This window comes from Phasianus colchicus, chromosome 1 (genome assembly GCF_987193195.1).
Source record: "Phasianus colchicus chromosome 1, bPhaCol1.hap1.1, whole genome shotgun sequence".
In the NCBI taxonomy this organism is placed as follows: Eukaryota; Metazoa; Chordata; class Aves; order Galliformes; family Phasianidae; genus Phasianus; species Phasianus colchicus.
This window is the reverse complement of record NC_143436.1, coordinates 187,918,587-187,944,177: the sequence shown is the minus strand read 5'-3', so window position 1 is coordinate 187,944,177 and position 25,591 is coordinate 187,918,587. Positions and strand designations below refer to the sequence as shown.

General features: G+C 43.5%; 1 protein-coding gene across 4 annotated transcripts in view; it reads left to right on the top strand.

The window, feature by feature from the left end:
- The window catches only part of FAT3 (FAT atypical cadherin 3), a 401,703-nt gene that overhangs the window by 152,853 nt on the left and 223,259 nt on the right, over positions 1-25,591 (top strand). For all 4 annotated transcript variants that reach the window (XM_090134047.1, XM_090134044.1, XM_090134046.1 and 1 more), the window contains exon 4: positions 23,121-23,435. In XM_090134047.1, coding sequence (XP_089990173.1) covers positions 23,121-23,435 — 315 coding nt within the window. The remainder of the gene's footprint in view (positions 1-23,120; positions 23,436-25,591) is intronic.

Sequence of the window (25,591 nt, the reverse complement as noted above, 5' to 3'; positions counted from 1 at the left end):
AGGCTTTTTGGTATACTCCACTTCCTCCCAGTCTTTTCAAGCAATGATGCATGGAATAAAGGATGAAAGTTTAAAAAATATTTTCTGATAGCTTTCCTCAAAACCCCTTGTGTTGTCCTTGGGAAGGTTCTTAGCCAGGCTTTTCTCACCCAGTGGCCTTGTTTTGCCCAGTGACAGTGTTGTAGGTGTTGCTCCTTTTATTGCAATACCTGCAGGTAAAATGAAGGGGATAAGTTTTGTATCAAAGGACTGCATTCAGTGTTTTTTGGCAAAGCTACTCAGAAACTGCAAATTGGTGCCCCCCAGACTGGACTTGGAGGTTTCCATAAGGTTTCATAAGCTTTCCTGTATGTTGAGCTTCCTTTCTGTACACCACTGGGAGAGCCCAGCACAAAAAGCTGCCATAAATACTCACCTCTTTTTTCTCCCTACCTGGAGATGGGTTCACCTAGAAAGCTCCTTTCTTTTCTACAGCTTCTATTCACATTATGAATATTTCAAGAGAATCTGTACAATACAAGGGAACATTTTAACTGAAATGCTTCCCTAGCTCTTCTGCACTGTTACTCTGTTTTCTGAACTTCAGTTGTTCAGCATCACTGCTGCTTAGGGGCAGATTGCATGCAGAATCTTCACCATCACAGTCGCTTTCTCCTCATGCCTCCATAGCTCTAGGAGTTGAACTTTTCTGACACAGCTGATTTTTGTCTACAGTAGAGACAAAAAATTCAATGCCACTTTATCCAAAGACCTTTGGTTTAGGATGGCAGGTTGCATTAATTTACAATCATTCTATTTTTACTGAAATATCCATATGATAGAGCATGTATATGCATATGTCCTTGTCTCTAGGGACTTTCCATTAAGGAAAAAAGTGCAGAGAGCCAAAAGCAGGGACTGAATAACTGGTGTGGTTTCCCTTGAAATTTCCTCCTCTTCTATTAACCTTTCCATCACAACTACTTTTGTATTTCTGGTCTTAATTAGAATTTTGAGTGGAGCCATGGAAGGAGCGTATCTATCCCCCAGTCGATTCCTCCATCTGATTTGGCATCCAGAAATACATTTCTTAGGAATTAATTATAATTGCTTTTGATGGAAAGCCAAATTTTTTCATGGTTAACTGTTAATTCTTAGCTCGTTTAACATGTGATTAAGTAATTATGATAATGAGCTCAAATACAGGCTTTCTGTATGTTTGTGATTTGTATGTTTGTGTTTGCTGTTTCGGACTGTGTGTGGTTACACGGCAGTGGTCAGCACAGGCACGTGGAGCTGGAGTTAGAGAAGTGATGGAGTTGATTATCAAAGATTGAAATAGCCGTTTTTATGACTGTTTGACTGGTTTTTAGTTTGTTCTGTAGCATGGTTTTCCTCAGCTGTATTCAGAAAATCATAGAATCATAGACTCGCTTGAGTTGGAAGGGCCATCTTAAAGGTCATCTGGTCCATCCCTCCTACAGTGAACAGGGACACCTACAACTCCATCAAGTGTTCACAGCCCGATCCAGCCTGACCGTGGGTGTCTCCAGAGATGGGGCATCCACCACCTCTCTGGGCAATCTATGCCAGTGCCTCACCACCCTTACTGTAATACACTTTTTACTTATATCCAATCTAAATTTGAAGAACTGTATTGCTATGGCTTCTTTCTTTCTCTCTTCCATAAAAAGTTGCTTATGTCTCTTCCTTTTTCTATTTCTTTTCTCTATAAACTTTTGGTGCACCTGCTTTTCCAAGAGCAACTCCTATTGCCACTGTGTTTTTAATCCTTGTCCTTCTCCTGGCAGCCATTCATAGATGTCATACAGGTTCTTCAAGACAGGTTAAAACATCTGCTAGACACTTTATAACTTTGCTGCTGGAATTATTTGTGACTGTCAGGGAAAAGCCTTTACTGGGTGATTTCATTCTAAAAACTGACTTTGTAAAAAGAGACTTGTAGCTGTCCAGGTACATTTCTTTGTCAAATTCACTGAGCTTGCAAGTGGGAAAGTACTTTCCCCTGCCAGCTTTAAAATGCGCCCCAGTGCCAATCAATACTGGGATTGTTTTCAGTTGAGACTGGCAGTTTGACAAAGTCGTGATGCCTGTGAGAAAGATGACAAAGGCTTTTCTTTAGCTCAGCAAGTGGGACTGCGTGTAGGTTCTACGTCTGAGATGGGAGTATTGCCTCCAGCCTCATCATAAATAGACATAAAGTAGGTAGAAGATGTCCTGTTAATGTCAGTCGCTCATTTTTGCTATTAACCCAGGCAGTGGGATTTTTAGAAACACGTCACAGTGCAACATGAATGGAGTGAGTCCTAGAAGTGCTGTATGGGTAAGTGCAAATATAAATTGCAGCTTATTAGGAGGAGATGCTGCTGGGGAGGAGGCAGGGAAAACAAAGCTTCTGCATATCTCCAGAGCATGTCTAGTGGGAAAATGCCTGCAAAAATCTGGAGCGCAAACTAATGGCTTCAACTCAGCCATCCAAAGTGGTCTCTTCTCAGCTGGGCATAAAGCTCTGCCCTTGGTCCTCCAGCTGCCAAAGGAGGAGCCGCTGTATGGAGACATGATTTAAAAAGTACCAAAGGAAAAAGGGATTTGAGACTTATTTAGAAATTTTACCATTGCTGGTAGCACAGTGAGGAATCCACGGGGAGGGCAGAGAGCTTCTAAGGTCTGTACTAACTGTGAATGGTCACACAAGTGCCATGTTATGGGGGGGGAGGGGTCAATGGTTTTGACAGCTGGAAGGAAAGGAGGCCTAAATCATGTGCTGGAACCTGGGCATGGTAAATTGCGAAAGCTCATTAAAACTGAAGTGGAATGATTTTCAGGATCGGGAACCTGAATTAGCTCCGCATTTGTGTTGCAATGCAGGTCATCATCTTCAGGGAGGTGAGGAAGGGGAGCGAGAACATGCTGATTTTCCCTGAGTTCAGGCATTTGTGCCTGGGCAGGGAAGGGTTATGCAGAACCATGCCTGCTTCCTCCTGTCAGTGGTGGACACAGCATCCCTGTTCCACCCACAGGGCCCCTCAGGGTAAGGCTCTAGGGAGCAATTACTGAGTCTCCTGGCAATTGCTCCATCTCTTGTGTGCACTCTTTTAGGCTTCCTCATTTGCACATGTGCTACTGGTTTATTTATTGCAGTGTAATTGCTTGCTGGGTTTGTACTGATTTTCAAAGGCCACGTAAATGATCCCGCTCAATTCAATCTGCTCCAGTAAATACCTATTCCACTGCATTGTCTGTCACCTTGAATGTCCTTTATCACTGAAGCAATTTGATTCTTCTCTCTGCTTTTCTTGTTTATCTTCCTATTCCTTCTTTAACCACTTCAGGCCAGTGAGCTTCCCCTCATGGGGATTCTCTCCCTTTGTACTTGCTGTCCTTTTTCCTGTCTCCCCTCCACCAAGGAGAAGAATCTTCCCCTCACCATGCCATTCCAAATTTATTTCATTTTTGCTAGATAAGAAAAAAATAATTTGTGTTCATGATATTATATTTATCTCTGTTCATGGGCCCTGTTCCCCTTCTCTCTGGCAAGGTCACTCCTATCTCTTCTTGGTCACTGTCATCTTAAACACCATCTTCCCAATCTATAAAGATCAACTTTCAGTTTGGAATACTGAGTTCTCCTGGTTTACTGATCATTCTTCAAGCTCCCTGAATTATTCCCTATTGCCTAACTCAAACCATCATAATTACTGGCATTCTGAGTATTCTCCTCTGGTGACAACGACAGAATGTGGAAGAATGGCATGAAGTTATGTCAGAGGAGAATCAGGCTGGGTGATAGGAAAAGATTATTCACCAGAGGGCATGGAATAGGCTCCTCTGGGCAGTGGACACAGCACCAAGGTGACAGAGTTCAAGAAGCATTTGGACAGTGCACTCAGACACTGGGTTTGAATGTAGGGTGGTTCTGTGTAGAGCACAAAGTTGGACTGATGATCTTTGTGGGTCCCTTCCAACTCCAGATATTCTGTGATTCTATGACTACTTTTCTAAAAATATTTTTAAAAGTTCTTCTTACTTTTATGTATTCTCTCTGGCTTTCTTAGCTCCATCTATCACTTCTTCAGTAGAATCATAGAATCACAAGGTTGGAGATGACCTACAAGATCATCTAATCCAACCGTCCTCCCATTACCATTGCTACCACAAGCACTAAACCATATCTCGTAGCTCCTCATCCAGATGCCCCTTGAACACTGCCAGGGATGGAGACTCCACCATCTCCCTGGGAGGCCATTCCAGTGCCTGACCACTCAGAGAGAAGAAGTTCTTCCTTATGTCTAATCTAAACCTCCTCTGGTACAACTTGTGGCCATTTCCCCAGGTCCTGTTTGTTGCCTGGGAGAAGAGGCCAAACCCCTCCTCATCACAGCCTCCCTTCAGGAAGTTGTAGAGTGCAGTGAGGTCTCCTCTGAGCCTCCTCTTCTCCAGACTAAACAATCCCAGCTCCCTCAACCACTCCTCATAAGACTTGTGCTCCAGACCCCTCACCAGTTTCGTTGCCCTTCTCTGGACACGCTCCAGAGCCTCAATGTCTTTCTTGTAGTGAGGGGCCCAAAACTGAGCACAGTACTCGAGGTGCGGCCTCACCAGTGCTGAGTACAGAGGGATGATTACTTCCCTGCTCCTGCTGGCCACACTATTTCTAATGCAGTCCAGGATGCCACTGGCCCTCTTGGCCACCTGGACAGTAGTGACTCCAAAGACTTGTGCACATAGATCTTGGAAGTGCATCACAACGTGGCCTATGGTGAATGTTATTTTTTTTATGATAAGAGTTGGACAAGTGTATAGTTCCTTTGTCCTTTGGCAATTCAGTAAGGAAAGCTTTACAAGATATCACAGACATAAGCTGTAGGTGCAACACTTTGCAGAAGGTACTGATGGGATCTTTTTTTTCCAGAGGCACAGTACACATGAAAAGAAAGGGAGAGGAAGGAAGATCTTGCCACTGGGTGCTAGAGATGGTTCTGTCCAAAATGACTTTAATCATACAATAAAAGGCATTTTTATAGTGTCTGCTGGTGATAAGAAGATAGCTTCTCTCAAGTTAATAAACTTTAATTAAAGCTGTAGAAAACAATGTAAAAAATGATGTTTTACTCATAGTCATAGACAGCCCTAAGTCAAGGAGAGAAGTTTAGCTAGCAAAGTTGGGACAAAATTTTTCTTTGGAGTCTCCAAATTCATTACAGAAAAATTGAACTGAGACCTTTGGTGGAGGCTGATATGATGCAATAAGGAATTGCTTGAAATGAAGAAAAGTCAGCTTTCATTCAGCATCCTCCAGATAGGAGATGCTTTTTATTGGCTCTTTCCTTTGGGAGCGTGCTCATTACAATAACCATCAAAATAGGAATTCTTCTTCTGGAGGCACTGCTTATGTTTGCTATCTGGCTGTTCAGGGAATGAGATCTTTAATTAGCTCAGGATATAAAGTATTAAACAGATTTTTCCTCCAACTCTTCCTTTGTTGCTGGGGTCAATGAGCGCAGCTTTGTTGTCATTGTGGTTGTAATGCTGTTGTCCTTGTCTATTTAGAGCATTCTTTTTTCCCCTGTGCACTCTTAGGACATGTTTTTGTGTTCTGTAAACAGTATAAGTAACTATATCCTGAAGATAGTAATACATATATCAAGTAAGAAAAGTTGTCTGGCTGAAATATACAAGAAACCATGTCCATATGCTATGGAAAAGTTCTGTTGTTTATGGCTTCTCTTATAAGAAACTTTTAAAACCAGAGAGTGAGATCCAGATTCCTTTAGAGTACATAGGAGTGTTGGTGTCAGAGAAGTTATGATTTCATGGAACATTTGCGTAGAGGTTACTGTGATTGTCCTACTGGAAATGCAAGCAAGTAGTCTTCGTGGGGGAGTGGGTGCTGATTGAGGAGGATGCAGTGGGAAGACATGGCTTTTGCCTGGCTGAGGAATACCAGCTAGTAGTGATTTGGGATGGGAATTCTTCTTTGTTCATGATAGATAAATCTCACTCTTGCCACTCCTGACTTACTCTCTTGAGCTGCTTCTTGGATCCCCCATGGCCTTCTTCAGTCTTTGCTTTCTTGTCACCTCACTTAACTCGTTTTCTTCCTTTGGCATCACTTCAACTTTCAGAGCCTCCATTGTTTCCCTAGACTGGGAAAAACCCACAATTCTCCAAACATATCTGCTACTGCCAGGCAGCCCTTCTCCTTTTCTCTCCTACTCTCAAGCTCCTTTTTCCTGCTTTTTATGCTGGCTGCCTTCGTTTTCCCACTGCCAACTCTCTTTTCTCATTGAGATTCTCTCCTCTATACTCCACTGAGATGGCAGTTAACTAAACTCACAAATTATCACCTCCTGGCCAAATCCCAAAGCATCATGCCTGTCCTTGGCCTTGACTTGTTTTTGTATTCACTGCAGCTGACCCCTCTATCCCTTCAATTCAGTCTTTTCTCTGTAACTCTTGGCAGCCATGATTGCTTCGCAGAATGGCTGGTGCCTCTTATCTCTGAAGTGTGTTGTTCAGTGACTGCCTTGGCAGCTGCACCTTCTCCATATCCCCCCATCTTATATGTAGCCAGGCTGCAGCCTCCTTTACTTTCCTGCTCTCTTTCTGTTCCTGATCACTTAGAAATTTAATGTGTTTTATTGCACCAGCTTCTCCTTCCGTGCTGACTGCTCAGAAATAATACCTTTTAATAAGGAAACTTCCACTCCTGTTGCAAAGGAAATTACTATCTATTCCCATATACTCCCCACTAGTTATTTGCAAGTTGCTGCAATCAGCTTGTGTATTATCCCTTCCTGAAATCTTATCTTTGACTTAGCATGGAAAGGTCATTAAAGGTTACTGTTAGATTTTCCTTCTGCAGCACACAGAATCATATAATTATAGAATCATAGAATTGTTTGAGATGGAAGTGACCCATAAAAGGTCACCTGGTCCAAATCCCCTGCAGTGTACTGGGACACCTACAGCTCCATCAGGTGCTCAGAGCCCCGTCCAGCCTGACCTGGAGTATCTCCAGGGATGGGGCATCCACCACCTGTCAGTGCTACAACACTGTTTTTTTTTGTTTTTTTTTTAACCTTCTATTCAGTCTAAATCTCCCCTCTTTTGAAATGATAGAATCCTTAGAGTTGGAAGGAACTTTAAAGGTCTTCTAGTCTAACTCCCCTGCACTGCCCAGGGACATGCAAATGTTCCTTTGACTGCGCCTCAGGATATGATTGGCTCTCTGGGCTGCAAGAGCACATTGCTGGCTCATGTCCATCTTCTCATCCACCAGTACCTCCACGTCTTTTTCAGCAGGGCTGTGCTTAATCCATACATCCCCCAGTTTTTACTGATAGTAGGGATTGCTACCATGCAGGTGCAGACTTGGCTTTGTTGAACCTCATGAGGTTCTTTTGGGACCACTGTGCTCTCCGGATGACTTCCAAAGTGCCTTCACCCCTCCTGCCAGATTGACCTAGTCATCTGTAGCTGTAGGATATCTTTTGTCCTTTTGCTCGGTTTCTGACTGTACTTTTTATATAAAATACTGCTTAAAAATCTGTAGCAGGGCAAGGCAGGGATGTTACATTCCAGAGGGTTCATTCAGGTTAAGCATAGCCTCTGCTTCCAAGGTCTTATAGTAGAACAAGAGAAAAGCCAGCTTCAGAGCAAGATAGGCCAGAAGTGTGTGTAAGAGCAGAAGGGAGAAAGAACATAAGAATTAATAAAGTGCTAATGAGATTATGTGTTCAAATAAGGCACTTAAAGAAGTGCCATTGCCCACCTGTGCTGTAGGCTCATTTGCAGGTTTAAGCCAAGTAAATGAAATGTTGCTGGTGTAATATTTGTACAGATGATGACAGGAAGTTCTCTTTGAATGCCTGATGGCTCACCACCATGGTGTTACTTACAGGTTTCCAGCGACGTTCAGAATCTAATCACTCTACTTCTGCGGTAACAACACATATTGTAGACATCGTTGGATAATAATGACACTAAAAAGTAATTCCAGCAATGTATTCAGCTTATGAATGGATGTAACGTGATAGTTTAATATTGCTTCTCTGCTGGAAACGATGTAAACGCTTGATTATCTATACCTATTAAAACCCAACAACAATTATTTATAGCAGAAAAAAATAAACAATCTGTTTGTCACTGGGGAAAACACACCATGCATTTTTCTATTAGAGGCTGTGCACAGATTGAGATTCCTGCTTTCTCTAGTCCTTCAATCACCACATTAGTAGTGTGTGCCATCAGCTTGAGGGAGGCTCCCCTCCATGCTGCATTGCTGTGTGCTGAGCCATTCCCCACCTTTGTAAAACTGGATCTATTTTTGCCCATTGAACCACTGAATGCGTGCTGCTGCAAATATGCACAGTTGATCAGTTAAACTGACTGTGCACTGGTTAATAATGTGGGAATTTTATGTGCTTCTTGTGTTCAGTAGGGATGTGAGTGCCAAAGTTAGCAAAGTCTGTGTGTGTGTTTGTTCTGCTATTTTTTTGGCTTGTTTTGTCTCACTGTTGTAAGAATTAGCAGATGTTTCATTTGATTCATTTGATTCATGATGCTGGATGCCACCTCCTGGAACTGGTGCTTTAATTAGGTGGCACCAGATGTTTGTTTGGTGGTAAGCAAGTTACAAAGGGCTCGTGCCGGGAATGCAGGCTCGTGTCAGGAATGCCAATGTCCTTGCAGTGCCATTTCCACCTCCCCTCTCGTTTTGCTCTCAGAGTGATGCTCTTTGTGGTGACAATCTCTCCTCACTCTCAGCCTCTGCATTCCTTTTTCTTGTGCCTCACAAGGACCATCCCATCCAATCTTGCTTTGCATGGCCTAATGCTTTGCTTAAAAATTACTCACCAGATGGAGTATTTTCCACTGGGCTTTCCCAATTCTGGCTGTGTATAGGATAGGGAGTTTTGTGATGAAAGTGTATTCATAAAGCTCATTGATGGGTCCCATTCTGGCATTATCAGCAGAACTTTACCCTTCCTTGTCATACATGAGGTTCTCCAAGCAGTGATTTTCTATGGGACCAGTTCTCCTTGGAATTGCAAACTCGGATTAAGGCAAAGTCCATGCTGCCATTCCTTGCCACAATGATAGATGCGAGAGGTCCCAACCACCTTGTTCCAATACCAACAGCCATCCAGACTGAATCCTTTGGGAGTTGATTTGGGCATGCAGGCAATAGGTAATGTGATCTTCACATGGGATTCCTGGGGGTAACCAGACACAGGAAAACAGCAAAAGTAATTTGAGCATAGTGTTGTTTATAAATGTCTGCAATGTAAGGTTTAATATTCTCTGCAGGAAGCCACACTGATACCTGACTATCTGTCACCATCTCTGTAAATGGCACCCATATAAAGCTAAATGCTCCCTAGCTCAGTCTTTGGAGGCTGCTGCAAAACAGGAAGAAAAACAGGTTTACCTGTCACCTTCTTTCAGAAATCGAGATAGCACAGCATATATTCCTTGTTCCTGGCTGCTACTGGACTTCATTCAAAGTGCTCCACCCTCCCTTGCCACCATTTTCCTCTCTGGATGAACCCCTGGCTGTGTCTGGGGATTCAGCAGAATCACTCCGATGGGTGATCACAGCATGCAGTGTCCATGGTGCAATTTGTGAGGCCTTCTCAGGGCCTTAGGGCTGCCACCATCAGCCTGCCAGTGCCAAGCCTTACCCTTAATTTGAAGCTGTCTGGGGTACATCAACTCCGGTTGCAATCACACCTCTGCAGTATGAAGTAGGAGAGCACTGCGTTCAGACATTTTGGCCATGGTGCTTTCCAGCCCAGGCCCTGTGGTTTTGAATGAAAAATGTTCTTCTTGGATGTTTGCCTTCAGGTCTACAGCAAAGTCATGTTTTCCTTGGTATCACTGGTGCAAACACGAAGCCTTTTAGAATAAGCGGAGAGTGATTCATTTATTTATTTTGAGAGGTTGAATGCCTGACCACAGTATGTTTTCTTAAATTTTACAATTTAATAGCAGCCTGGGGTGCTGTATTAATTTTGCTGTACTGCTCCAAGTGGCTAAGATAATGCTGCTCACTTCTCTCTTGCTTTAGTTCAGAAGTGCTCCACGGGATTAAATAACTGCTTAGCAGCTGGGGCTTCCTTCTCCTGTTGTATTTCTGCCCCATGACACTGGGCTTACCCCAGTGATGGTGCAAAAGCACCTGGCTGCTGGGAGGTCACTGATGCTTGTCAGGAGTTCCCTCAGAGATGTAGCGTAGGGTCTAACTTTCCTGCTTTTTGAACACTGCTGTCCTTCCAAAGGACTGCTGAGAGCTTGCCATATCTGTTGTCTTCTCGTTGACCCTGCCACCCCTTGTCCTGCCGGGGTCAAAACAAAGTTAATTCCATCTGGTGTTTTAAAAAGCAAATCAAACCAAGGAGATTACTATTTGTTGCTGGGATTTTGGCCTTCACTGCCATGTGTTTTTAAGGTGAATTCCATTTTAGAGGTGTAGACTTGTTCAAAAGTAGAGTTTTGCATTGTACTTTCCTAAATAGGTGTTGCTGAGGGAGACGGTGTTTATCAAGAATGCTGTCAGAGTTTGAGCTCTCAGTGCTGGACAAGTGGACAAGCTACATCTCAATTAAGAACAGAAGATAAATGGGTGCCAGTAAATGGAGGTCATAGGTTAGGGGCATTTAATGGAAGAAATGGAAATGAAAATTGGAAACCAATCTCAGGGATCTATGAAGATAAGAGTGGAGGAAACTCAATTAGAGGGAGGCAAGCTTGCTCCTGCTCTTGGATCTGGGATAATTTCCTGGTTTTTGTTTGGCTGGTCTTATTGCTTCCACAGTTGGCAAAGTTGCATTATAAATAAATAATTCAACCCTATGTCATGATTTACTCAAATCAATGCATTTTAAATGGAAAAAAATAATATCCATTTCAAAACTGTGCGTAAATAGATAAATAGATTTTTGCTGTCTTAATTGAAGACTATAGATCAGCCCTAGGCAAAGCCCTCATTGGCATTACCAAGTGTTAAAGAACTTACGGCGTAAAATACAAAGGCATTTTTAAAGCAAAAATATTCACACATGCAAGTGCTAAGTGCTCGTGAATGCTTTAAACTGCATCTGAAGATGGATTTGTAAGGCAAGCCATACAGAGAAGCGTGCTATACTTTTGTGATCTGGCCATTTCCAGAAATGAAAATAAATCATTTTTACTTTGCCCTCTTCCTCTTGCATGTTCAAGGGAATGTGTATGTGCTTTTACACATATCATATGTCTGTAGGTATATACAGTGTTTCACCAAGGTGAATAGGTGTCAGAAAACGATAGAAGTCACTGCAGTGTATAATGGGCCCATAAGGCTTGTGTCCACATAAAGCCTTTGTTTTCTGCCTTATTTCATTGTAGTTCATGCTTGTGGTTCCCTCAGGGGATCACACAGTGTGTATCAGTGCTGCAACATTTCATTATTTGCTTTATCAGGATGTTGACTTTCCACAGTAATTTAGGGAGCTCAGTCATAAAGCACTTTAAAACTGAGCTGCTGTAGTTTATGTGCCTGTGTTTATACGTCAGCTGGGGAATAGAGAACTTATTTCTGTTGAGGCCTTTCCCCATATGGGAAGTGGGCATCTGGGCAGATGACAGTGTCTTGGTACCCATGGATGCCAGGCTGCCTGCTTTGCTTCCTGGCTTCTTGGGCAGAGCCACATCATCTCCTGGATGAACGGGCACAGAGAGGTGGCAGAAAGCATTGTGACTTCTGGGGATGCTGGTGGGATAAGATCTGACTTTTCTGTCTGACATGAAAGACAGTACTTCGAAGAGATGCAGCCACAGCCCATTTATTTGATTCACTGTGTTCAGAGCCAAAAGGAAGCACCCACTGAGTATCTGGCACCTTTCCCAAGGACCACCGTAGGGCTGTCTGCTTTAAGGCTTTTTATTGTACTGCTTTGATTTGCCACATCCCTTGTGTATCTCGGCTTCCTTCCGTCTTCTTATCTGAAGAAGGGTAGCCTACCTGTAGAATATTTTTGAAGATGATAAATTTCAGACTAAAGCTACCTGAAGATTAAAAGAATAGTACTTTGCACTAATACACTCTGACATATTCTCATATACTCTTTAACCCTTGGGTTTATTATCACACACTGTATGGAGAGTGAAACGGAAACACCATTACCGTCTGCTTGTTTGGGGTCTATGCAAGGTTTGATGTTATAACCCCAGGTCCATTTCCTCCATGCTTTACACAAAGTAGAAAATTAAAGTTCTGACTGTCTTAATGATCACATGCAGTGTTTTCCTACAAAGTTACTGCAAGATTGGTCGAAGTGTTCTGGAAAAAATCCAGCAAGGAAATCAGTTCTTGTTATTTCACTTTTTGCAACCACGGATGTGGCTGTGGGTGAGGTGATGGTCCTCTGGGAAGCCAGGAGTTGGTCTCGATGGTCCTTGTGGGTTCCTTCCAACTCAGAATACTCTATGACTCTATGAAAAAGAGAAGTGATGTTCTGTGCAGCTGGGCTCATTCTCATGCTCAGTGCATGTCCACTGGGCTGTTGGGTGCTGGCTCCCATCAGTCAGCCTGCTTGCATTGGAACAATGGGTTTTCTGTGCTTAGTGGCGATTCCATTTGGAATCCCAAATTTCCTTCCAGTGGACATAATATTTTTCTACAACCATAACTGTTTTGATGACAAGGATTTTAAGATGGGGAAAGAGCTGTTTTTTTCACCATAGCTGTTTTTTGCCCTATGTGGGAATGGCAGTGCAGGGACTTCTGCAACAAGAGTGGAGACCAGGGGAATCAAATCAAGTTGGGCAATGTGGGAGCTACCCATCACCATAGAAGGAACCTCCCCTCTCAGGGCTCCTTCGGTGGGTACAGTGTTTGCAGATTGCAAGTGCTGAAGGCCAGAATGGACCAGGTTGCCTGTTTTCATCTGCCTTAAATCTGAGCCTTCCATAATTCACCTTTATACCTCTTTATTTAGTACATAATGTACATTTGCCATGAAGCCTTTCTCCTTCAGCAGACTGTAGATCTCATTTGCAGATACCTAGAAATGGGAAAAATTATTGCAGAAATTAATCACTCACTTTAGAAAAATAAATAATAAAGAAGGATATCAAGCTGATTGCTAATTTTATTTTTTCTGGCTTCAGTTTCCAATCATGAGATGATGCTCCGCCTTATTTTGTTAGATTAAAGAGCCCTTTAGTTCCCCATAATATTTCCCCGTGAACTTTACATGGATTTTATAATCAAATTTCCTCTCCATCTTCTTTTTAATAAGCTTAGCAGATCGAAGTCTTAAACTCTCTTACTGTAAATCATTCTCTCTGCTCCTCGCACTGTTTGTGGAGTCCTTCCTTTTTTACATCTTCTCCAATTTTTGATGTACTCTGCGAAGCAGACTCCAGAGTCATGTACACTATCTTCAAATAGAGGGAATGCTGCTGTGCCACGCGGTGGTTAAACAGTGCTTTGGTGCTTATGTTGTGCTTCATTTTTGCCTCTTCCCTGCAGTGTCTGTGTTCAAGCACGGCGTGACTATTAAACCCTATTCGGAGGTACTGTTTTTCTCCTTTTTGACTACTCCTCTGGGTTTATTTTTGGACAGACGAACACAGGCATATTTCAGGGTTGATGTTATTACTCTTTTCGCAGGGTTACCCATTTGCTGTGGTCTGACAGGCTGCTGAAAGAAGCAGTGGCAAAAGAGGAAAATAGAAAAGATTCTGTTTTCAGTGTAATAAAAGATTCAAGTAACTCAGCAATATTCCATGTTGGCCCTTATTTGCTCTGGCCAACCATCCCAGGCTGACCTTTCTCTGTTGAAATCCATCAGAGCAGTGATGCCCATTATGTTAAGTCAAGTCATCATGCCTTCTCGTGGGCTGGGGGAGGTGGAGGCTGCTGGACAGCCTCCTCTAGCTGCAGAGCTCAGCCTTTCGGTCTCTCCCCATAGGTGCTCAGTGATTGGAGCAGCTCAGCATGGATGTAGCAGAAGGGTTCCCAGAGCAATCCCTCACCCCTTAGGCCATGCAAAAGATACGCAGCTCTGTGCCAATGAGAAAAACCTGCACAGAAGTCCCTTTCTGCTGTTGCTCAGGCCAGGACTTGTATCCACATCCTTTTTAGCATCCCTTGCCTTTTTTTCGCTGTCTCCTTTTTCTTCGTTGGCTTTGTTCCACTTCTGATCTCATTTCTAAAATAACCAGGACCAAATCTTTTTTAAAAGAGTTTCCCAGTCCCCAAGGCGGAGAACACACAGGTCGGACTGTGATCTCTTTATTAATCTACTAAAGAGGACATACAGAATATCTGGGTTACTGTGGGCATTAGCTAGGACCTTTGTGGAAAAAGTACCTCTGCACAAGCAGTTTATTAGTGAGGCTTAACAACTTCCATTGTTGGTCTAACAATGAGAAATTGTGCTGATGCCATCTGCGGGTTGCCTTTGGTCAGGACGACCGCAGAGGTGAGCTGTATAACCTGAGCAGCGCTCAGAAAACAAAGCAGAACTCAGTTTGCTGTAGAGACAAACAGATACAGGGAGAGAAATACTTACAGAGGTGCTGCAATATTGAAAGGAATTCACAGTTTGCAATTCACAAGCAGCCAAAAGTACAGAAGCCCTCAGTCATACAGGTTGAAGGAGATTGGTTGAAACCACCAGCCTCGAGGACGTCCTGCTTTCTCACAGTCACTTTACACTTGGTCTACATTGAGTCCAGGCCTGGGGCCCGCAGCACAAGAAGGATGCAAAGCTGTTGAAGTGGGTCAGAGGAGGGCCATGAAGATTATCAGAGGCCCGGAGCACCTCTCCTGTGAAGAAAAGAGGAGGGAGTTGGGCTTGTTCCGCTTGGAGATGAGAGGGCTTCAGGGAGACCTCATTGCAATCTTCTGGTACTTGAGGGGAACTTACACACCAGTTGATTTTTACACCATCTAATAGTGACAGGACAAAAGGTAATGGCTTCAAACCAAAAGATGGTAGATTCAGGTTAGATGTTAGAAAGAAATTCATTATGAGGGCAGTGAGGTCCTGGCACAGCTGCCCAGAGAGCTGTGGTGCTGCATTCCTGGAGCTGCTCAAGGCCAGGCTGGATGGGCCCTGGGCAGCCGGAGCTGGTGGGAGCACCCAGCCCATGGCAGGGGTTGGGGCTGGCTGGGCTTTGTGGACCCTTCCAATTCAAGCCATTCTATGATCCTGAGATCCTATGGTCCCATCTCTCTGCACCATGTGGGGTTGGAAGCAGCACGTGGCAGCATTCAGCCATCACTGGAGCTTTCCAGCTCCTCTCAGTGTGGTTTAACTGCAGGGCTTTATTGCACTGTTCAGCTGTGATGGGACTGTGTTAGGCTTTGACAGAGATTATTCAGAAATGAGAGGGATTTTTATAGTATTTGTGCTTTTGAAGGCGATTTGGTTCTTCCAGAGGAGCCCACTGTATATTTTTCACTTATCCAGATAAGTTTATTTTTGTTGTTGTTGTTTTTCCCAAGCAGAAAAGCATCACAGCAAAAAGAATAGGAATATTTCTTTAAATAATTAGTGTTGTGAAGGAAGATGCAGAAACTACAGTAAAGCCCAGTCAGGTTAAAATGTTGGCACATCTTATTTCATTTAATTCATAAATGGAAGAAGATAGAGAATTTATTTGTCTAAGCGTCTGGTTCAGTGTCTTGATGATATGTTTGGAAAATTGCTCTGAAATTGATGTGTAAGTGACCTTGAAGATGTTGTATTTAAGTGATAGCTCACTTTGATCTGAAGCTGTAAGCTTTTTTTTTTTTTCCCTCTCCCTCCCCAAACACAGCAAGCAAAGAAAATGTGTCGCGTGGGGCTGAAAAAAGAAGGAAGAATCTTTCTTCCAAATCTAAGCAGTGTGGAGGTCAGGCATCCACTCTATGACATGCCTTTATTCCAGAGCCAGGCAGCACTGCTGCCTTCAAGTTGCCCTGTGAGACCTGGGGAGCTCCCGTCAGCCCCATGGGAAACCCAGAGCTGGTAGTGGTACGAAAGGTATGCTAAGCCCCAGTATGATTACTTTCCTTGTCATTTTTATTTGAGTAAGCACTGGCCAGACCTCAACTTGAGTGTCACTTCTGTGCACCATGGCACTTCATGCAGAGTAGAAGTTGTAAACCTTCATATTATCTACCTATTTGTTTACTACGTGCTGATATATTACACTTATTAACAGCAGTGTTAATGTCCTTGTCACGATCCTGGCTGGTTGTGATATTCATGACAATGAACAATAACTTGTTAAAAGCTGTATTTGCCGACTAATCCAATGACATTTGAAATAGCATTGCTGAGGATTGCATTTTTAATTAATTCCCTTTTACTGCCCTGGGAACTTTGATATAATATCCACTGCAGAAACTGCATGTTGAGGTAACAGCAGATTTGTACATTAAAAACATCAGTAAAAAAAGACAAAATTGACAATTAAGTTCTGGACGGGACTGTAACCTGACTTGCACTGTTTGATGGATGTGATCTTTTATATATGTTTTCTAATTGAACCAGACAAAAGAATACTGGAAAGTTTTCCATATGTATAACCTTACAGAGTTAATATTGCTTTTGGAGTTGTTCCTTGGCATGATCTAATCTCCATTCAAATCAATGGGGATATTTCCTTTAGCTTCAATAGTAGCTGGGTTTGCGTTTTAATGTGCATTAAAGCTTGCAAAATGTGTGCAATAAAATAAAAACAGGAGGACACGCTCTGCACAGCGGGGGGAGGGGGGGGGCTTAAATGAAGGCACAGAAATAGCATTTAATCACCAGTGTAAAGAGGCTGGCTTTCAGAGCTGCCCGCTGGGAACAGTGGGTGGCATGGCGATGGGCCGCCTCCACGCTGCGCCAGGTTCGTGGCTGATGTGATGCCGCCATATGATGGCCATATTCATATCGGGTCCTGACAATTCATGGCTTCAAAGGAGGCGAATATAATGTAGGATTTGTTCATGTTCCCACTGGTTCCAGTGCCCTAACATGCTCGGTCTGCCTGGCACTGGTGCTCAGGTCCACCATGCATCTTCGTCACGCTAAAGCTGTTCGGTCTTACAGCCTATATTTTAAATTTATCCTCATTGGAAGTAACAAAATAAGTATCTGCTAAAAGAGGTACACTTGACTTTTATGTATGTCTGACTCATTTTATTTGAAGTACCTAAATAAAAGACTTATGCGGTAGGCGTAATGTTAGCCTTCTTTAAATCATAAATTTTCTTTCTTAATTGAAAGTGTAATTTTTGCCTACAAATCATGCTATTTGGGTTGATTTTATGTTTGTTAGTTCGATGAATTAAGGGCTTGCATAATTTTACAACTTTTCCTGTCAACGTTAGCTTTCTGTTCAGTGTCCTTCAGAAATGACATATTTGCTCAGTGTGAGGAACCTGGCGTTCAGAGACTGATGCAAGACTCCTGCACATCTTGGGCAGGCCTGAGCACCTCAGTAAACCCATTCTCCCCCTCTGGGAAGCTTGAAAAAGATGCCATTATGAACTTTTTTCTTTCAGAGCTCCATTTCTTTGCTTGCTTCTTTGCCAACATGAAAATGCAAGTGAGGAGCATTGGGTGGTGGCTCAGTGACAAACAAGGTGTTGTTTTACTGCCAGAAGACTGGCAGAGTCTTTGATGAAGGTTGTGAATAATTAGTGGTATTTCAAAATCAGTGATTTTGCCTTTCTTCCTTTGAATTCGAGTGATGAAACAGAGTCCTGAACACTTTGTTATCAGTATTCATTCCTAACTCATTCTCATCATTTCAATTGGTGGATAGGATAGGATAGGATAGGATAGGATAGGATAGGATAGGATAGGATAGGATAGGATAGGATAGGATAGGATAGGATAGGATAGGATAGGATAGGATAGGATAGGATAGGATGGGATGGGATGGGATGGGATGGGATGGGATGGGATGGGATGGGATGGGATAGGATAAACTTTGTGGATGTTTTGCATCCCTTTTGTTTTGAAGCTGAAGGAAGGAGATGCATGCTTGGAGCTCTGGAAATAACTTTTGGATGCACTTTACATGGCACAAGCTAGAGTGGTCTTGCACATGGGGGTGATGAGTTTGTAGGTGTCACAAGCTGAATCGAGCATCACTCTTAGTTACAGAATCACTGAATGACTTGGGTTGGAAGCAACCTTATAGCCCACCCAGCCCCAACCCCTGCCATGGGCTGGTTGCCCCACCAGCTCAGGCTGCCCAGGGCCCATCCAGTCTGACCTTGAGCACTTCCAGGAATGGGGCACCCACAGCTCTCTGGGCAGCTGTGCCAGGGCCTCACCACCTTCTGGGTAAAGAATTTCTTCCTAATATCAAACCTACATCTGCCCTCTTATATTTTAAAACTGTTAGCCCTGGTTTTATCATTACACTCTCCAATGAAGAGCCCTTTCTCAGCTTTCCTGATTAGCAGAATGATTAACATTATCATTGCCACTGTCCCCAACATTTTCTTAGAATGCTGAATATACAGCAACATTTTGAGAAGAGTAGCTAATACTTCCCATCTTCCTGTTTAACAGCTCTGAAGCTTTTCTTGTCCATCATTTGCTGAAACCGTGAGATTATGACTTACTTACACTTACAACTTCTGTGATACAGGCACTTAAGTCAGCAAAATCATACACTAAAATATGTTTTGCATCTAGGCCAATAATGTGGGCAGGAAAGTAGGTGATACCGTCTTGTCCCATACAAAGGTGCTGAATGGTGGGAGTCTCTGGCCTACCTCCAGCATGCAGGTGCTGCTGCCAGGTGCCCAGTGCAAATTTGCACACTCTCCTTTTTCTGACATCAGCTTCCAACCATCAGACCTTAATTTGCTTTTTTCAGCTAGATTAAAGAACCTCGTTACTCTCCTCTGTCTTTTCCCTGCCTGACTTATTACGGATCACCAAGTTGTCTTTTAATTTTGCCTTCAGAAAAAAAGAATTCAATCCCTTTCAGTGCTTGTACTAGTGAGGATATTCCTGAGGGATGATGTGACTCTTGGGAAGAATTTATTTACGGAGCAGATAGCCATGGTAGTGGGCACCTATGTAAACACCTGCACAGACAGCCCCGTAAGCACTCCCTTGCAGGGCTTTGGCAGCTCCATTCATCATGCAGCCTGCACACAGAGCATGCCAGATGTGTAAGGCAAACAAGCAGGGAGCAAAAAGAAGCGAGGAAAGAAAGAATGGTTTTCTCTAATCCCCTTTTGCTTTAAGAGCCTCTTGTGTTTCTTGTAGTAGTAGTAAATGCATAACTTTCAGGTGAATTTTGTGTGACCTGTGTCAGTTGAAGTGGCCTGCTGAAAGATGGGCATCAAGTCAGTGGTAGAGGCAGGAAGGAAGTCCGGTTTGCTGATTTTGGGCCACTTGAATAGGCACTAGCTTCTCATTGCCTTTTTTATTTTTTCCCTTGCCCATCACAATGCAGCCTCTCACTGCATGCCACTTGCAGGAGCCATGAAGGAAACATTATCCCATTATTTTCCTGAGAAAAGAGGGAAAACAAGCATTTAAGAGAAACAACCACGCAACCTTTGCGTTGCTGGCGCTTTGCTGAGCCCTAGGGCTGCACTTCATTTACATATAAATGTGCCCAGGATTTTAATCAGAGATTAGTGCTCTCTGTTGTTATTTTTCACTTACAGTGCTCATAACGCACGTGGTGCTTTGCAGATTGTGTAGGACAAATGGATTGTGAGGAATGCGACAGAGAGCGTACCCACGGCACCGCTGGCCTGACTGATTGCTGGTTTATTTCCGAGGCTGCCAGGAGCCCGAGGAAGTGCTGGCTTCGGTCCTTCAGGGATGCTGTAAAATGAGGCAGTTCTCTCCGAGGGGAATGTAAAGAGCTGGCATAGAGCCTGCTTAGTTGGATCTCAGCTGCCCTGTGTAGAATGGCAGTATTGCCTCTGTGATGTGGTGTTCAGGTGGACAGCAGCATCTTTTTTTCTGCCTGGTTCATGAATGCGTCTGCAAAATTGTGAACTTCTTTTTTAATCACGTCGAAATTTTCAGGATCTCTGCTGATGCCTCTTACTTCTTGCTTTGTTTAGCTCAGGTCTTGTTGCCTTAGTCATGTTTCTCTTAAAACTAACAGGCAGCTGGGATGAGTGAATCAAAAAACAGTCCATAAAAAGCCTTTCAAAGCTTCTCTTCTTTTCTGCCCTTCTTTACTTGGGGAAAAAAAAAAAAAAAAAAAAAAAAAAGCCTCTCTTTTTTATCTATTAATATAAAAAACCTTTAAAACAGGGATTTTTTATTTTTTTTTTAAATTTACTTAGACTACCATAGAATCATAGAATCATTAAGGTTAGAAATGACCTCTAAGGTCATCTAGTCCAACTGTCAGCCCACCTCCCCGTGCCCACATACCACGTCCCTCAGTGCCAACATTTCCATGGCTCCTGAACACCTCCAGGGATGGTGACTGCACCACCTCCCTGGGCAGTCTGTGCCAGTGCCTCACCACTCTTGCTGAGAAGAAATGTTTCCTAATACCCAACCTGAACCTCCTCTGGCACAACTTTAGGCCCCCTGATTGCTGTTACCTGAGAGAAGAGGCCGACCCCTATCTCACCACAACGTCCTTTCAAGGAGTTGTAGAGAGCAATAAGGTCTCCCCTGAGCTTCTTCATTTTGTGCTCTTACCCAGAGATATTCTCATCTTTTCTTACACTTTCACTCAGCTAACCTGAGGTACCCCAAGGCCAACCCATGGAGAGCCCCAGGCGGTGTTTTGCAGCTCACACACCAGCGCTATCAGCATTTTTCCTTTTATGCCAAACTGATGAAGAAAAAAGTAATAATAATTAATTGTTGCCATTAGTCTTCAGAGTTCAACCCTCATCTGAAGATAAAATTTGACATCTGTCTGGAAGGTGTCAGCCATATATATGGGTTAAATACTCTTGTGTGCATTCTTGTGGGTGTGAACTACAGCCCCATAGCCAGGAAGTCAGCATGGACAAACTGTGTGGGTCATTCGAGTGGAAGGGAAAGGTGCTCCCAAGGGTGACACAGGATCCCCGCCTGGAGAACCTGAAAGGGAGAGAAGACTTTCTTCTTTATTTGTCAAGCTGCTGTGTGTTGACAGCTGAAATGACAAGACATATTGAGCAAAAGGAATTAATCTATATCTGAGACCTTTTAATAAATCAAAAGTAAAACGAAGAATCAGTGTAAGCAGCCCTGTTGGCAGCTGCTAACACTTGTTTCATGATCCTATCTGTCTGAAATACACAAACGGAAAGGAATTGTTGCCAGGAGTCATAAAATGAAGGAGAAACTCAGAAGATAGATTTATTAGCATCTCAATTTTGGTGCAATTCAGCTTCATAAACAGAGGTTAATCTGCTAAAACCTTCCTTGCTCTCACTGGGGGAAAACCCCACTCATTTCAATTTGTGTTTAAAGATCTAAAATAATTCTTCTTGTCGTCTGAATAAATCAACATCTCAAGAAGCAGCAGTGTTCATCTCTTTTGGCCTCTCTTTTTGCCCACGTGGATTTATTTATTTATTTTCACAAGATGTTGTTTATTATAGGCTCTTCTCATCCCTGCGATGTAATTTCTCTTCTGGACTTGTAGGCATTTTCATCACACTTCACTACATATTTCACCCATGTTTCTACAGAAAGTCATTATGTAGCACAGCCGGCTACTGACAAGAATATTTAGAATACTCTGCCTTTATCCTACAGTGCTGTGTTGCTCACCTTTGTTGGGTGAATAATATATCTCTCACCTGATGTTTTGGAAAAAGACCTAAGCTCATATGTGGCACTGTTCCTTCTTCCTTTCTTTCTGTATAGTTAATAAAGCTATAGAAACATACCTGCCAATTCAAACTAGTGTTAAAAGCTTAGTAAAAACAAACCAAACTTGAAAAAAAATATATATATATAGGAAAAAGAAAGGTGTGTCTTAGAAGTAGAACACAAGTAGACTGTTCAGTGGCCCTGTGCTGCCTCCTGTTCAGCAGATCTCAGTGGGGACACCAGGAGCTGGAGCCTGACTCCTAGGAGCTGACAGCATCCCTTCTGCTCAGGGATCTTCTGTCTCATGATGGGAGTGGTACTCCCCAAGGATGAAAGTTACCTTTTCTGCCTCTCGCTGCTGCCCCTCGTACCAGTGATACAGTAACTTCACTAGTAACTTCGACCACAGGATGGGTTCTGCTGTCTAGAGAAGTTTTCTCCAGGGCTGTTTAGATCATTAGTTGTCCAAAGCTTTATCAGCTTTATCATTCTATCCCCTGATGGCTCATGAGTGCAGGGCAGACATTTTCATGGCTTCTCTTCAAGAAGCATAATAGACTTTCCAGTTGGCTTTTAAACCAAAGGTCATGGCTGCATCCAGGGTCATAAATGGAATAATTGCTAGTTTCTAAAAAGCCAAATTTGATGCATAAGTTGTTGGACAAGAGCTGAGGAATAATGCAGATGAATTACAGCTGAACTGCAGATAGTGCATTAAGAAAGGTTCCCAGCATCCCGCACCGTGCACTGTTAAGCAGCTCTCAGAGCCCTCTCTGCTGGGTGCTGCTGCAGGCTGGGGGTTCTGAAGGGTCATCTGTGCCTATTATGGGGTCCCTAAAGCCTCTCTAAGACTTCATAGAAAATTGCAGAGCAGTCTGATTCTTAATAAATAAATAAATAAATAAGGCAAAAAAAGACACCTTCATTGCTAGCACTGATCGTAGAACTCTGGTTTCCTTCATATTTCTTTGTGCAATTCATAGCCAACGGTGAGTTCCTTCCCTATCAAGGTTTGTACAAGCTTGCATCGCCAGCAGAAAAGGCAGGAGGCACTGCTTCTGTTACTCAGTTGCAGCCCAAGCATGGAACTGGTTATGACATTAGGACACTTACGAAGAACCATCTTTCTCGGTGCAAACGGCTGAGATGTTGAGCAGGAAGCAATGGCTGAGATTCTTTATGTGCACGTATTTACTTTCTTTATATGCACATATTTATTTTTGTAAGGTTGAAGCATTAAAAAATCTGCATACATTTCTGTCAAACAGCCACATCAAAATAGATGTGGTTTTTCATTGATCCTATTCCTGAGATCCTCTGCTTGCTGTTTCTTCACAGGAGTTATCTACACAGCAGATGTCCTTGACCGGGAGACAACCAAATCCTACTGGCTGACAGTGTATGCCACTGACCACGGGGTCGTCCCACTCTACGCTACCATCGAAGTCTACATCGAGGTGGAGGATGTGAATGACAATGCCCCGCTCACCTCTGAACCCATCTATTACCCATCCGTCATGGAAAACTCCCCGAAGGATGTATCTGTCATTCAGATCCAAGCCCAGGACCCTGACTCCAGCACTAATGAAAAACTGGCTTACCGGATTACAAGTGGAAATCCCCAGAATTTCTTTGTAATCAACTCCAAAACAGGTAACAAAATTCTGCTGCTTTATGGTGGTCAAGAAATGCTATTTATTTGTTTATGGGTTTGCTCCCCTTCAGGATCTGTTGGCGTTGCATTGCTTTCTTAAGCTGTGTTTTCTTCTTAGTTATGATGTGCCTAAAGCATCTTCGCGTGCGCTTGTAAATGAGCACATGGCAGCTGATGCTGCTGCAATGATCACTCTTCTGTAGGTCACTGTATAGCTGCTGGCTGTGGCCTCTTTTCTGTGTCTGTAGGGATGAGACTTTGCTGAGCAGTGCTGGGAGGCAGATTCAAGCTGTTGTATGCCGTGAAGCAGAGCCTCATACTTTGTAATGCGATGTGGCTCTGCTGAAGTGCGTGGCAGCACAAGCACCTGTAATTAGGCTGTGTGTTACAGCAGCTGGATGCAACTGAACAGGTAGTTTCATATAAAAAGACAATGCAGATGATCTAAAAATTATTTTGACCTTAAAAAGAACCTATGGGGCTGTGGTTGGCTATCCCAGCCCCACTATGCTGGAACAACCCTGAGCATCGCTGTGCCCTCATTGCCACCCTTGGGCTGTTCCAGTGAGGATGCAGATGTCACCCAATGTCATGGGTGCTCCATTGGATGCCTGCCTGTGTTTGACCACCAGCAGTCCTATTCCAGCATTTGCCTCATTCCACCATCTGCCTTGCTCGTGGTCTATACGGGGAGGCTGTCTGACCTAATGGTGTGGGATGGAGCTGAAGAACCAAGGGGAGTAGGCTGATCTGTGTCAAAGTAGCTCAGAGGATCGATGCAGTTTTCATGCTCCTGGTTTTGGTCTGAGGTTTTGACTTCTTTTTTTCCAAGTTTATATGTACGTCTGCTGCAAATTTCTAAGTGGCTAGAGAAACAAAAGGAATACACCTGAAAGGGAATACTTATACTGTGGTATAAGAGAATTATATTCATGAAACAACTTTTCACCATTTGGCTGGGCAAGCCCAATGCAGTGCGTAGCATAAGAAGGGGTCGGGATCATTCAGGCACAAGCCCAGGTGAAGAAATCGTAGAGCATGTGTATTCACTTTGTTCAATCTGGTGAGCCCTAAGGCACAAATCTCACTTATTTTTAACACTTGAAATGGTCAAAGATGGCTCTTCCATCTGCATCTTTTCCCTTTCCTCCCCCAGCCCCAGAAATCCCATATGGACAAAATAGCAGAGTTAGGACTCTGCCATGTTTAATGCATGCACATCCCTGCCATCAGCTCCTAGTGCACAGCATCCTGCTCAGCACAACTCCACTTATCCACACAGCTTTGGATTTCAGTGTCACATACCAGAGGTGGGTGCTCGATGCTGGCTGTTTCCAGTGGCACAGGGTGTGGAGTTGGTCCTTCCCATGCTGGAGCAGATTGTGCCAGACCAAGAGCATCACCCTCTTGAATTGCAGTTAATCCTGAGGATGGTTCATCTTCATTTTGTGCTGAGAAAATTGCTTTCTGAAAACTAAAAGGCATCAGCGTGGTTAACATTTTACTGTTTGGGTAACCCGGCCCCCATTGCAATAAGTGAGGCTCCCAGCCAGTGCCTGACTGCATGAGGGGATAAATCATCCCCTCCATCCAGCCTACTTGGTGCCAAACGCAGAGCGGTGCGAGCTGCCAAGGCTGCCCCTTCTCTCTTGTTTATTTTCCCTTTGATCAGGCTGATGAAGTGTGTGCATTCTGAAGTCCCTTGTCCCAAAAAAGAGTTCTCTCTCTTGAACAGAAGGATGTTGTCTTCCCTTGTGAAGTACTGAAGCATGGCGAGTTCTGCCCTCCCTCAGCTTAGAGCCTTCCTCCCGACAGGAGGCTGGCGTCCCAGGAACAAAAGGCTGATGGGTTTGCCTAGAAAACGTCCCCCAAATCTCCAGCCAAGACTTTCCTGCAGGGCATTACCTTCACTAATGCAATGATTTAGGCTCTGGTCATTTATATCGGTGACTTTGCACATGCAGAAGAGATTTGTAGTGTGCCGGCTCAGCGTGCTTGCTGGGACTTGGTGACATTATAACTCATGGAGCACTTTGCACAGCAGCCGTAAATGTGGCAATGTGCTGTATAATCAAGATTAAAAGGTTTAATGTGAACCCAAATATGTGATGATGGAGGGGAGTGTGGGTTGAGTGAGAGCAGTCATTTGTTAGAA